General features: G+C 35.4%; 1 protein-coding gene across 2 annotated transcripts; it reads left to right on the forward strand.

Annotated features, from left to right (window-relative positions):
* The first annotated feature begins 431 nt into the window (after positions 1 to 431).
* LOC110610630 (subtilisin-like protease SBT2.2) lies at positions 432 to 8,643 on the forward strand. 2 transcript variants are annotated; one of them, XM_043955356.1, is made up of 10 exons: positions 433 to 1,046; positions 1,775 to 1,928; positions 2,189 to 2,586; positions 3,036 to 3,131; positions 4,121 to 4,193; positions 5,140 to 5,422; positions 6,277 to 6,608; positions 7,038 to 7,308; positions 7,419 to 7,700; positions 7,984 to 8,643. In XM_043955356.1, exons 1-10 carry the CDS (start codon positions 829 to 831, stop codon positions 8,409 to 8,411), a joined length of 2,535 nt encoding a protein of 844 aa, XP_043811291.1. In that variant the 5' UTR covers positions 433 to 828; the 3' UTR covers positions 8,412 to 8,643. The 2 variants fall into 2 exon arrangements, with proteins under 2 accessions (XP_043811292.1, XP_043811291.1); XM_043955357.1 differs by lacking the exon at positions 3,036 to 3,131 and having other exon boundaries at positions 432 to 1,046.
* Positions 8,644 to 12,935: the final 4,292 nt, after the last annotated feature.

Below are 12,935 nucleotides of genomic sequence, written 5' to 3' on the forward strand. Positions count from 1 at the left end.
AAATCAGAATTAGAACGTTATAGAGCAAAAACAAAAAGCTTCTTACGTCATCTTTCTTCTTCTCCTCTTCTTTATTCTAATATCTATTTATCTTCTAATTTTCGTATATAAAAAATTTAAGAAAAGCAAATAAATTTAATTTAATTTTATAAATTTTAAAATTATATATCTAATTTGATTTAATTTAATGTTAAAAATTATATATTCGTGCTATTTTCTCTCGTAAACTCATTATAAAATGTTTTATTTTATTATTATCATCATATATTAATATTTCGATAAACAAAAATGAAAATCAATAGAGGACAACAAAATCCCAACACTCGAATAGAGAAAAAAACAAAAGAAAAACGTTCATTTTTCTTGTATTTCTTTCTTTAAGCTTTTTATTAAAAACTAAACGTTCATATTCACACCACCCAAGAAAGTTGCAGATTCTTTATCTACTGTGCTCTTCTTATTAATAATCTAATCTCTCATTTCTCTCTCTCTCTCTCTCACACACACACACAAAAGTGAACAAAAGGCCACTTTCTCTCCACTAAAACCCTGCTTTCTCTGCCATTTCATTCCTCTTCCATGGGGGCCTGATGGGCATCTGCAACTTTCCTTCTTTGCAGCTGTTTCCCAATTCCACTGAAGGTTCTCTTCATCTTGGGTTTTCTTAACTGGGTAACGTTTGCTTCTTTGGAGAAAAGGCTGGTGGTGATTGAACGTGGAGTATATCAGCTATTGAAGACTTGGAAGGCTAAAGCTAGTCGTTGTTAGCTCATCTTGGTGGTTTCTAGTTTCTGGGAGTTGGTTTAATTCTCACTCAGTCGTTTCTTAATGGAACGCAATTACTGGGTACATTTCGTGGTGGTTCTTTGCTTGGGTTTATTTGTGGGCATCTCGTGTCAGAATGATTCTGATACTTCAATTACAGCTGTGTACATTGTGACCCTTAAACAAGCTCCTGCTGCTCGCTTCAATGGAGAGCTCAGAAAGGAAACTAACGTGTTCAACCATCGTTCTCCTAATAGACGAAACAAACTGCACAGATCAAGGTATAAATTTCTTTCCTCTTTCACTTTTTAGTAATTCTTTTGTTTCTAACTACTTGAATTTGTTGCTTAATATTTTCTTTTTCATGAAACTATTGTGCTTCTGTTTACTTTGTTGTCTCCTTTTAGTGGATGGTGAATGAATTTTGGTTAATTTTATTGGTGATTTTGTCTCTTGCAGCCTTGTACTAAGTTTTTTGGTTTATACTCTCCTTCTCTCCCTTAATCTATTTTATGTTCCAAATAAAAGAACTAGGAAAATGCTGAATTGGAAGTATCTTTTCATTCACTGTTGAAAATTTTAACTGTTATGGGGTCCTTTTGTTCTCTTCTGTGGGGTTTTCCATAGAAATTGTCTGCCTGGAAATTTGGAATTTCCTATTTGATATTCTTGATTTTCTGTAACCAAATAGTGTAGAACTCTTTTTTTGGTTATATTTTTCTTTTGATCTTTTCCTTCCCATTTACTAATTGACATTTGTCTCAATTGATGGGATTTAAATAAGGATATAGCGCTTGAATTGGTGAATATTTACTTTTTATTTGTCTATCCATAATTCAACTGAGTGTACTTTTCAAGCTTTGAAAAAATCTTTCTCCCAAGTGTACTTTTGATTATGCTTCACACTGCCAGTTATGTTAATTTTTGGCCTTTTCAGGAAGATGGCCAAGCTGAAAGAAGCTTGACAAATTAAGCTTTTGTTAACTTTTTTTTTTTAACCCTACTTTAGGAACAATGGGAGTTCTCATCAGAGTCCTGAATCTTATATAACCCGAGTTCATGATTCATTATTGAGGAGGGTATTGAGGGGAGAGAAGTATCTAAAGCTATACAGCTATCACTACTTGATCAATGGATTTGCTGTTCTCGTTACCTCACAACAGGTATGTGCAGCATCATTCACTATCATGCTATGACCATAATTATGCTAGTAATACATACACAGTGCTGTCTTTGCATTTTTTTCCCTTCTCTAATGTAATTTATTGGCAACAAAACCTGTAAAATTCTAAAGTAACATCTGTGTGCTGCTTTTTCTATTTGCTTTTTTGAATCATAAATTCCCTTCCAACTTTTGAACGTATGATGGAAAATTTTCCTTGTGAAAAGAAAATGACCCGTTTTATCCTGGCCAATTTCTAAGGCGGACAAGCTCTCAAGGAGGAGAGAAGTCGCGAATGTGGTTCTGGATTTCTCTGTTAGAACAGCAACCACCCACACTCCACAGTTCTTGGGTCTGCCACATGGGGCATGGGCCAAGGAAGGTGGATATGAAACTGCTGGAGAAGGAATTGTAATTGGTTTCATTGATACTGGCATTGATCCTACTCATCCTAGTTTTGCTGACGACCTTTCTGAGAACTCATACCCAGTCCCTGGTCATTTTTCTGGTGTTTGTGAGGTTACTCGAGATTTCCCTTCTGGTTCGTGCAATAGGAAGCTTATTGCAGCCCGCCATTTTGCAGCTTCTGCTATCACCAGGGGAATTTTCAATTCTAGTCAGGATTATGCTTCACCCTTTGATGGTGACGGCCATGGCACGTAAGTTTGGTTTAGTTGATTTATAATTGTTTCAGTTGTCATAGTTGTGCATATGTCCAATTGTCATATTCCAAACTTAACTAGATAAAAATTTAATTATGACCTAACCTGAACCCACTTTTGCCTGCAGCAACCAGTAACTTGATTCAACCTACATAAAACCCAAATGGCCAAAAAAACTGAGGGTCAATACAGTGACCAGACCTGCATATGTGTATATATATATGCACACACACACACATTGACCTGATTGTTGACACACACACACACACACTGACCGGATTGTTGACACACACACACACACCGACCTGAATCAAACCTGGACCGAATTGACCTGGCTTGTTTTCCGTCCCTAAATCCAGCTCCCTTGGTTTCACAATGTGTTTGGCATTATCAATTTTCAATATATTCTTCAAAATGCAGCTAATGAATCTTACAATGATTTACAGGCATACCGCCTCTGTTGCTGCAGGAAACCATGGGATTCCAGTGATTGTCGCAGGGCATCACTTCGGAAATGCAAGTGGGATGGCCCCTCGTTCACAGTAATTCATTGTTGCTATTTTCAATTGTTTTCAAGCAATATGTAAAGATGTCATGTGACAAAAACTTTCTGGTGGCAGTAGTGCATAAAATATTTCTCAGCTAATACTAACATTCACTCACTTTAACCATGTCGGGTTGCACTTACAGCAGGAAGTTTATGGTGGAATGTGAAACAGATAACATTGTAATTTTAAATTATATGTTGTTGGGCTTAAATGTTATATGAAAATAATGAAAGAAGGCAAGTTTAAAATAGGCAGAGGTTCCTATGACTTTAATGATTCATAGAGGCTTAGGCTTGCATTTATGGAAACAAAAATATTGAAATAATCAAGCCTTTTCCAGCCATTTGGCATTGGCTGGCAGACTTAAGGCTCCACTCTATTGGTGAGCGGTAACTGGCAATATGAGGATTTATGTGAATAGAGCTCTGGTTGAACCTTTTTGGCTTATTGTCAAGTTTATGTGAATTTCTTTATTAGGCCAAGTTATAAAGTTTATTGAGTGATGACTTTCATAGACAACTTTGATAAATTACATAGCTAGTAGAGCTCTGGTTGAACCTTTTTGGCTTATTGTCAAGTTTATGTGAATTTCTTTATTAGGCCAAGTTATAAAGAAAGGTGATTTAAATTTAGAATAGAGGAGATGAGTAGATCACATTGCACAAATATGATGCCTTTTGATGCATTGCTTTCTCAATAGCAAAAGTTTATTTGCTATATATGCATTGGCTAAGCTGACAGCATGGAGTAAATTCATGAGAAGTACGCAGTTTAATAATAGTACTTGTATGCTATGAAAACCACTAACCTTGTGTACTCTCTGAGGTTAAGAGCTACTATTAAGTATCCTCACTACCAAGACAGAACCTGGACGCATATTTTAATGCTAATTCATGCCACATTGCTTTTTGTTTTTCCTACTTCATAATGTGACTGTTTGCAGTAATGGTACTTGTGTATTAACTACAAGCTATCTTTCACAGCATTGCTGTATACAAGGCATTGTACAAGAGTTTTGGAGGCTTTGCTGCAGATGTTGTTGCTGCAATAGACCAGGTAATTATAATTGGTTTGCTTCTGCAATTCACTTTCTATTAAATTGATCACAAATAACAGGTGTGTTTTTCTTTGGGACCCTGCTAAATATACTCTGTGTTTCCCTAGACAAGTTTAAGAATTAAAACTCATCTGTTGCCTTCTTTGCACTGAAGAGATATACAACTTCTGCCTGTCCCATTTCAATTTGGAGAAAATATTATTCTAATGGTAACTAAACTTTGCAATTATTTTTGTTGTGATCAGTGGAACTTCAATTTGTCAAAATTTGGTCACTGAACTTTAATTTGGTTGCATTAAGGTAATCCAAAAGAAAGAGGGAAATAAAAATGTTCTTCAATTTGATTTTTGGTTTATACTTACATTTTTAATGTTATAGCATGCTGATTTCTATGGCATGTTATTAGATTCCCTGTCAGTTTCTTGCTGGAATCACATGATAGTACCATGATTGTGACAAAATTAAAGTTCACCAGACCAAATTGATATTTATGAGAACCTTGAAAATCTGTATGAAATTCTTAACCATTAGATTAATTAGTTTGAGATGGGCACAAGTTGCGTTTATTTCAGGGTCATACTACTTGGAAACGCATTAATTTTTTTATAAATGTTGATTAACAGAATTGGCTTCTTAAACTTTTGCTAAAGTATATTGAAACTTAGCATTTATGTATGTCACTTCTATTCTATGTGCTTGTATTTAGTTACACAACCAAAACTATATTTTTTTAGAAACAAATTGTCCATACTCACAGTTTAGCTAGAGGTAAGTGCACTTAGTTGATGTTTGGGAGGTCTCAGGTTTAACACCCAATTCCCCATCCCCTTGTCCGGAAAAAAAAAAAAAAAAAAAAAAAGAAAAAGAGAAACAAATTGTCCAATTTCTAAAGGTCACTTCTGCCGGGATGCTTGGGCATATACACTAATAATTGTGAATTTGCAGGCAGCTCAGGATGGGGTTGACATTTTAAGTTTATCAATCACTCCCAACAGGCGCCCTCCTGGTCTTGCAACATTTTTTAATCCCATAGACATGGCTCTGCTTTCAGCTGTGAAGGCTGGCATTTTTGTTGTGCAAGCAGCAGGCAACACTGGACCATCACCCAAGAGCATGTCTTCCTTCAGTCCATGGATCTTCACTGTTGGTGCTGCTTCTCATGACAGAGAGTATACTAACTCTATAAGGCTTGGCAACAATGTAACTATTCCTGGAGTTGGACTTGCACGTAAGTTTCTTCTCTGAAGTTACAGCTTCATTCCTTAATGGTTTCTTTGTACTGATATGATGAATTTTGAGTCTCTTGATTTAATTCTGCATGTACAAAAATGTGGCTAAAAAAGGCACAAAATTAAAGGTCGGAGGAGGTCGGAACTTGGAAGTGATCTTAACCATATGAACGTTCCAAACAAATCGAGAGACATCACTTTTTACCCATTTAAATTTGGGATCTTGTTTGTGAACTTTGAGGCAGTGAGACCATGATCAATGATTACTTGCAAAAGTGATGTCCATTAGAGAATGGTTTTTAGAGTTTTTACTTTCTTAATGAAAAGAAGAAAGAAAATATCATTTGAACTTTTAGATGTGCTATGTACTTTAGTGATTTGATGGGGAAACCATATCAAACAATCTTGCACACTAAGTGAAGATGCACCACAACTCCAACCAATGCTTTTAAGGATATGCAAAGAATTATTGGAGTTTCTACTTTAGTGGGTTTTTCTGCCTCAATTATAAGAGAGTTTTGTAGTTATTGAATTTGCAGCAGTTGTTTTATTCTACCAGGCACACATGCAGCTATTTATGGTCCGTGTCTTGGTTTGTTCATTTGAAGGTAGAGTGTGGACTTAGTACCACACTCTCATGTGACTATTGTGAACCCAACATATTCTTTATCATTGTTCCTTATTAAGCATTCAATTATCAGTCTGGCCATGATAGTTATTATATTTAATGGCTAAGGGAGACGGATTAACATTTATTTTCTGCAGTGGGAACGGACAATGATACTATTGACTAGCCATGATAGTTATTATATTTAATGGCTAAGGGAGACGGATTAACATTTATTTTCTGCAGCGGGAACGGACAATGATACTATGTACACGTTGATATCTGCACTTCATGCTCTGAACAATGACACAACAGTTGCCAATGATATGTATGTGGGTGAATGCCAAGATTCCAGTAACTTCAACGAGGATCTGGTCCAAGGGAAACTCTTGATATGTAGTTATTCAATTCGATTTGTGCTTGGGCTCTCCACCATCAAACAAGCCCTAGAAACAGCCAAAAACCTCAGTGCTGCTGGTGTTGTGTTCTACATGGATCCTTTTGTGATTGGCTTTCAGCTTAATCCAATTCCAATGAGGATGTCTGGCATAATAGTTTCATCCCCTGATGATTCCAAGGTGAGGGTTTTCTGTGTTTGCACTTTGAATTGAGATTTGAGACAAAATGAGGGGGGAATGAAAGGGGATGAAAAGGCGGAGAAGTGGTAGAGGAAAAAAAAAGGATTTTCTCTTTTAACTTTTTGGATAAAATTCTAAAAGAGGAAAGAAAGTTCTTATGTTGGGACAATTCATTCCTGCACAAAGGAAAAAGAAGATATCCTTTTATATTCTTCACTCTCTTTTACCTTCCTCCCACTTTTCCACCCTTCCAAAAGCAGTTTACACGGTATCAGATGGTGGCATTTCCTTTTTAATTCTTGTAAATCACCCATATGAAAACATAGGCTTGGATTAGTAGCCATGCATTTATCAGTCAACTTCCTCAGAAATGCACGCAGAGACTTGCTGTGAGAGAACTTACTAATGCTTTCATAATTCTTTTGGCAGATTTTACTTAAATACTATAATTCTTCTTTGGAGCGAGATGGATTCACAAAGAAAATCACTAGATTTGGAGCAGTAGCAAGCATTTCAGGTGGACTGAAAGCTAACTACAATAGTTCTGCTCCTGCCATTATGTATTACTCTGCCAGAGGACCGGATCCAGAAGACAATCTTCTTGATGATGCTGACATTTTGAAACCGAACCTGGTAGCTCCTGGAAATTCTATATGGGCAGCTTGGAGTTCCCTTGGAACTGACTCTGTAGAATTCCAAGGTATAAATACAGTACACACAATGACGCACAATAAACAATAAAATAATGTTTCCCAGTAAGGTTTACAGACCTTGCAAGACCTACCTCATAACATGAACTTAATCCTCTAGGTGAGAGCTTTGCAATGATGTCTGGGACAAGCATGGCTGCTCCTCATGTTGCTGGACTTGCTGCGCTGATTAAGCAAAAGTTCCCCAGTTTCAGTCCTTCAGAAGTAGCATCAGCACTCTCCACAACAGCTTCTTTGTATGACAAGAATGGTGGGCCAATAATGGCTCAACGTTCTTATGCCAACCCAGAACTAAATAAGTCTCCAGCAACGCCATTCGATATGGGCAGTGGTTTTGTAAATGCAACAGCAGCTCTGGATCCGGGTTTGATTTTTTATTCCAGTAAGTCATTCTGAATTTATCACATATGCCCTTACTAAGAAAAAACTTAACATCAAAATAGCAAGCAGTGTTTTGAATTTTTAAGCTCATGGATAACAATTATAATTTTAGAGCAGCAGCCAGAATTTGAAGAACGTGCATAGTTTTGCAGTTTTCCTGTCTTTAGCCCTTGATAAAAATGTTTTTTTTTTTTTTTTCTTCTCCCTCTTCATCTAGCAGATTATTTTGCATATAAACTTGATGCTTCTCATTCTAGCCTCATCCCATGAGCTTTATTTTGCAGGTTATAGTGACTATATGTCGTTTCTCTGTGGCATCAATGGTTCTAGTCCTGTGATCTTCAACTACACAGGCCAAAATTGTTGTATGTATAATTCAACCATCAGTGGTGCTGACCTGAACTTGCCCTCAGTTACAATTGCTAAGCTAGATCAGTACAGAACAGTCCAAAGAACAGTGATTAACATCGCTGGTAACGAGACGTATAGCGTCGGCTGGAGTGCACCATATGGGGTGTCTGTGAAGGTGGCTCCAACTCACTTCTTTATTGGCAGTGGAGAGAAACTGGTTCTTAATATAATCTTCAATGCAACTATGAACAGCTCCACTGCAAGCTTTGGAAGGATTGGACTTTTCGGAAATATGGGTCATGTTCTCAACATTCCATTGTCAGTGATACTTAAAATCTCATACAACACCACTAATGGCTGAGGATTCAGAAAATGATTTTTGTTTTCTTTTTTCTTCTTTTTAATTAAAAAAAAAAGAAAAAAAAAGCAACGAATGGTTTTTGTATTTTGTATTTTTGCTTTTTGTACTTGTGGTTTTGAGATGTGTATTAACCAATTTTTTCATTCATTATAATGTAAATGCTAAATCATTTGTATTGATTAAATAATCCCAAGGTCTCTCTTTGAACTGAGCTAAAGCTTTCTTTCTTCAATTTCTTGCTGTAATATTTAACAATTTCATTAAGTGAAAGATATTCTTCGTAACCTATGCTTTGGAATCATTTGTTGTGAGAAAAGAATTAAATTCTTAGAATCAATTTAAATATAATAGAATTCAATTTAATTCTTTTATATTAAATAAATAATTAATAAATTTAAATTACTTTAATTTATTTATCATTTTTATTATTTTTAAACTAAATATAAATATTTGTTCTTATAATAATAATACTTTTATCATATTGATTAAAAAATCATTATTAATATTTTTATTTATAATATTTAAAGTTTAAATTTTACATAATTTTTTACCCTTAAAAAATATAGATTAAGATTTTTTTTAAATTAATAAAATAATATAATGAATCTCTTAATATTAATTATAAATGCATTAAATATTAATAGGTAATATTAAATTTAATTAATTTTTTAAAGAGTCATTATTAATTAAAAAATAAAAAATAAATTTAAAATTAAAACAAACATTTTTCTTTCTTCAAAAAAATAGAAATTATTATTAGGGTTATTTTTTAAGAGTCTATGACTTTTGAGACTTAAGATGAGAAGAAATTAAAAAAATAAAACAGAGGAAATAAAAGATCAAGAAAAAAAAGTGGTATGAAGAAAAAAAAAATAAAGAACAAGAAAAATTTCTCCAAAAATACAATAAATTCATGCTATAACAAACTCAAGCTATATAGCTAGAAGAAGAAAAACTCCTCTAAAAACACAATATCAAAGTCATGTTTAGAGAAGATGACTTCTCAAGTAACAATAAAGCCAATGCCAAGATAAAATGATAACAATGTTAACGCCAACCGGAAAATAGGATTTCTCCAAAAACAATGAAGCTAATATCAGGAGAAAAGAATTTTTCTAAAATAACAAAATCAAGTTACAAAGTGGCAACCACACATCTCCAACAAAACAAAATCAAGTTGTAAATGCTAAATCATCTAAGCATATTCACAAAATAGAAACAAATACTCATGACGTGATCGACATATCTTAAAACTGTAATAACAGTAAAGAAAACCTACAAGTAATGATATAAATTCAAAATCACAATAAAAGATGCGAGTATTGGATTATGCATATTTATTCTTACAAAAAAAATACATGTTAAGAAGTTTTAGGAGATAAAGTTAATATTTAAAAATAGTATAAGATTTAGATTTTTCACTAACAGCGATAACCAACTCAAAATGATTATAAAAACTTGAGGCTCAAATTGAGCATATTAAAATTTAAAATATACCTTACAAATAGAAGTGAAGCAATTAGAAGACTGTGATCTATTCACTGGAATAAACTTTTCACCACGCCTATGTAACGACCCGAAAATCGGACCGCTATCGGCGCTAGGATCCAGATTGGTTTAAGGCCGCCGGGACCCGTAGCAAGCCAAACATTCATCCTGTGAACTTGTTTAATCCCATACATGATCAACAACATACATAAAAATTTTGAACTTTTCTTTCATTCATTCACCAAACTCAACCTGTGCATGCACTATACATTACATAGTCATAAACATTAACCTCTCCTTGGAGTCCTCATCAATGCTCCAATGGGGCGACATAACATACATTGAGTTTGGTTAACCATAGTCATTTATTAAAATCATTACATTTAAGAGATCATGTAAACAGAGGGGATTAACATACAACTAGGGTCAAGCACGTCTCTAAACCTCAATATCATCATTACATTACATAACTGTACTAAACATTATACATCGATATTTTTCATGTCCACACTAGCTATTACATGACCATAACTTCATTACTCTTGCTGACCTCTTGGTCTACCCTGTACCTGCAAACCTGGGGTTAAGGGAGTGGGGTGAGCTACTAGAGCTCAGTGAGCAGAATGATAAAACATTTTATTTAAACATTTGATATCATGGAATGCATCACATCACAACTAATTACATCAAGGATGAATTTGTCACCCATAGCCCTCTAAGTGGTCCAACTGTGCCAGGGGCGTAGAATTAGGCCTGTGCAGATTTCGGTTTAAACCGAAAAACCGAACCGAACCGATTAATTTCGGTTTTTCGGTTCGGTTAATCGGTATGATCGGTTTGGTTCGGTTTATAAATTTAAAATTATTCGGTTTTCGGTTCGGTTCGGTTTAAACATGTTAAATAACCGATCAAACCGAAAAACCGAAAAACCGGTTTAAACATGTTAACCCAACCCAGCAGGCAGCAGCCCAACCCCATCAATCGATTTCGCTGAACCCCTTCGTTCATCCCGTTCTCCACATTCTGCAATCTCCTCTCCCGAACCCGATTCCCCCCGAACCCCTATTCTCTCTCTCGAATCCCGATTCCTTCCCCTGGCCTCTCTTTCTCTTTCACGTCGATCGTCAATCTTTTTCTCGTCGACCTCCGACCGCCAACCGTCGACCATCAACCTCTTTCCCGTCGATTTGGTGAGTTTCGCCGCCGACCGTGAACTGATCTCTTGAGAGCAAAGGTACTACCGCTTTTGGCAATTTGTGTTTTCTCTCTTTTGTACTTGACCATCAACCTCTTTTTTGTACTGTGGCTCAGTCAGATGCTTGTGTTTTCTCTCTTTTTTTCCCCTCAATTTGTTTGTCTTGGGTTGGGTATGGGTTTACTGGGTTTACTTTTAATCTTTGCCATTACCAATTTGATTTGTTTGTATGGGATAATACTGATTTTTTCACAAAAAAAATCAAGCGGGTTGGTACTTTGCAGGAAACAGTGATTACATGATTTAGGGATTTCTTGTCTGCGAGAGGGAAAAACAGCAAGGAAGAGGAAGAAGAATGTTCTGAGTTATGGAACACTTGGGCAGGAGCCCATGTAGTTTAAACTACCACTTTCTTTCATGTATATTCTTCTCGTTGTGAGTTATTAAGCATACTTGAACTGCAAAGTCTTATTTAATTCTTTCATCGCAGGAACATTTTTTTCTTAAAGAAAATCTAATTTGTCTCTAATTTTTGTACAATAAGCATAAGGATTGATTCAACAATGTAGAATTTTGTTTGTTAATGTATTCGGGAGAATTTAGGTTTGGGAACAAACATATCAAAACTCTACTGTTGGGAAATGGAGTTCCATGTGCATTGCTGTAGTTACCAGCTATAATTTGTTTAAGTGCAACCCACTGTTTAAAAGTGCCCAAGTATTTGTCTGAATTGTTCTATCGTTCTCTAAAATTTTTAAAAAATTTAATTATTAACTCTTCAAACTATAAACCCATTGGATAAAAAAACTAATTAAATTTTGTTTTTATTTGATTTTCACTTCCAATTCCTTTTTTGTATATTCTTCAAACTATAAACCCATTGACCATCAACCCACTGTTTAAAAAATTTAGTTTATTTTCTTGTCTGATCTTTATGTATCCTAACCATGACTAATTTAGCAACTAGGAAAACGTTTATTATATTCCTGGTGTTGTTGCAAGATGATAGGAGACGAATCGAATCAGTTTTTTTGGTTTTAAAAATTTCAGCAAATCGGTTTTCGGTTTTATCAGTTCGGTTCGGTTCGGTTCGGAACCGAACCGACCGATTGCACAGGTTCCAAATTAAAAATAAAAAATTAAAAAAAAAACAGATTTCGGTTTTAACCGAACCGAACCGAACCGAACCGATTTTTATCGGTTCGATTCGGTTCGGTTATACCTCCAGAATCGGTTTTTTCGGTTTTTAAAATTTCAGCAAATCGGTTTTCGGTTTTATCGGTTCGGTTCGGTTCCGAACCGAACCGACCGATTGCACAGGGCTACGTAGAATGGGCCTTACTGGTCTTTCTCTTACATAACATATCATAACATAACATTCCAACTGTGCCAGGGGCATAGAATGGGCCTCGCTGGTCTTTCTCTCACATAGTGCCAGGGGCGTAGAATGGGCCTCACTGGTCTTCCGTACCGTATCATATCATACCATATCATATCATGGGAGGGCTAAAGGATCATTCAACATTCATCCACATCATCAACATATTATGCAATGCAGCATATTCGTGAATTCTAATGCAAACAACCTAATATATCTCATGGCATTCATGATGCGTGAATCATGCTAAGAATAAATTTATTTACTTTAAAACATAAAGAGTTTATTCCACTCACCTTAGGCTGAAGCTCCACTGACTCTGAAGCAGCTGAACTCACTGTTGGGGTTCTCGGTTCCTCGGGTCCGAACCTACACAGGTGGACTCAAATGAGGGACCAAACATACATACACATGACTCTAAAATACTCCCCAAAAACCCCCTAAAACACCTTAAAACAATCAT

Source organism: Manihot esculenta, chromosome 3 (assembly GCF_001659605.2).
Source record: "Manihot esculenta cultivar AM560-2 chromosome 3, M.esculenta_v8, whole genome shotgun sequence".
NCBI lineage: Eukaryota > Viridiplantae > Streptophyta > Magnoliopsida > Malpighiales > Euphorbiaceae > Manihot > Manihot esculenta.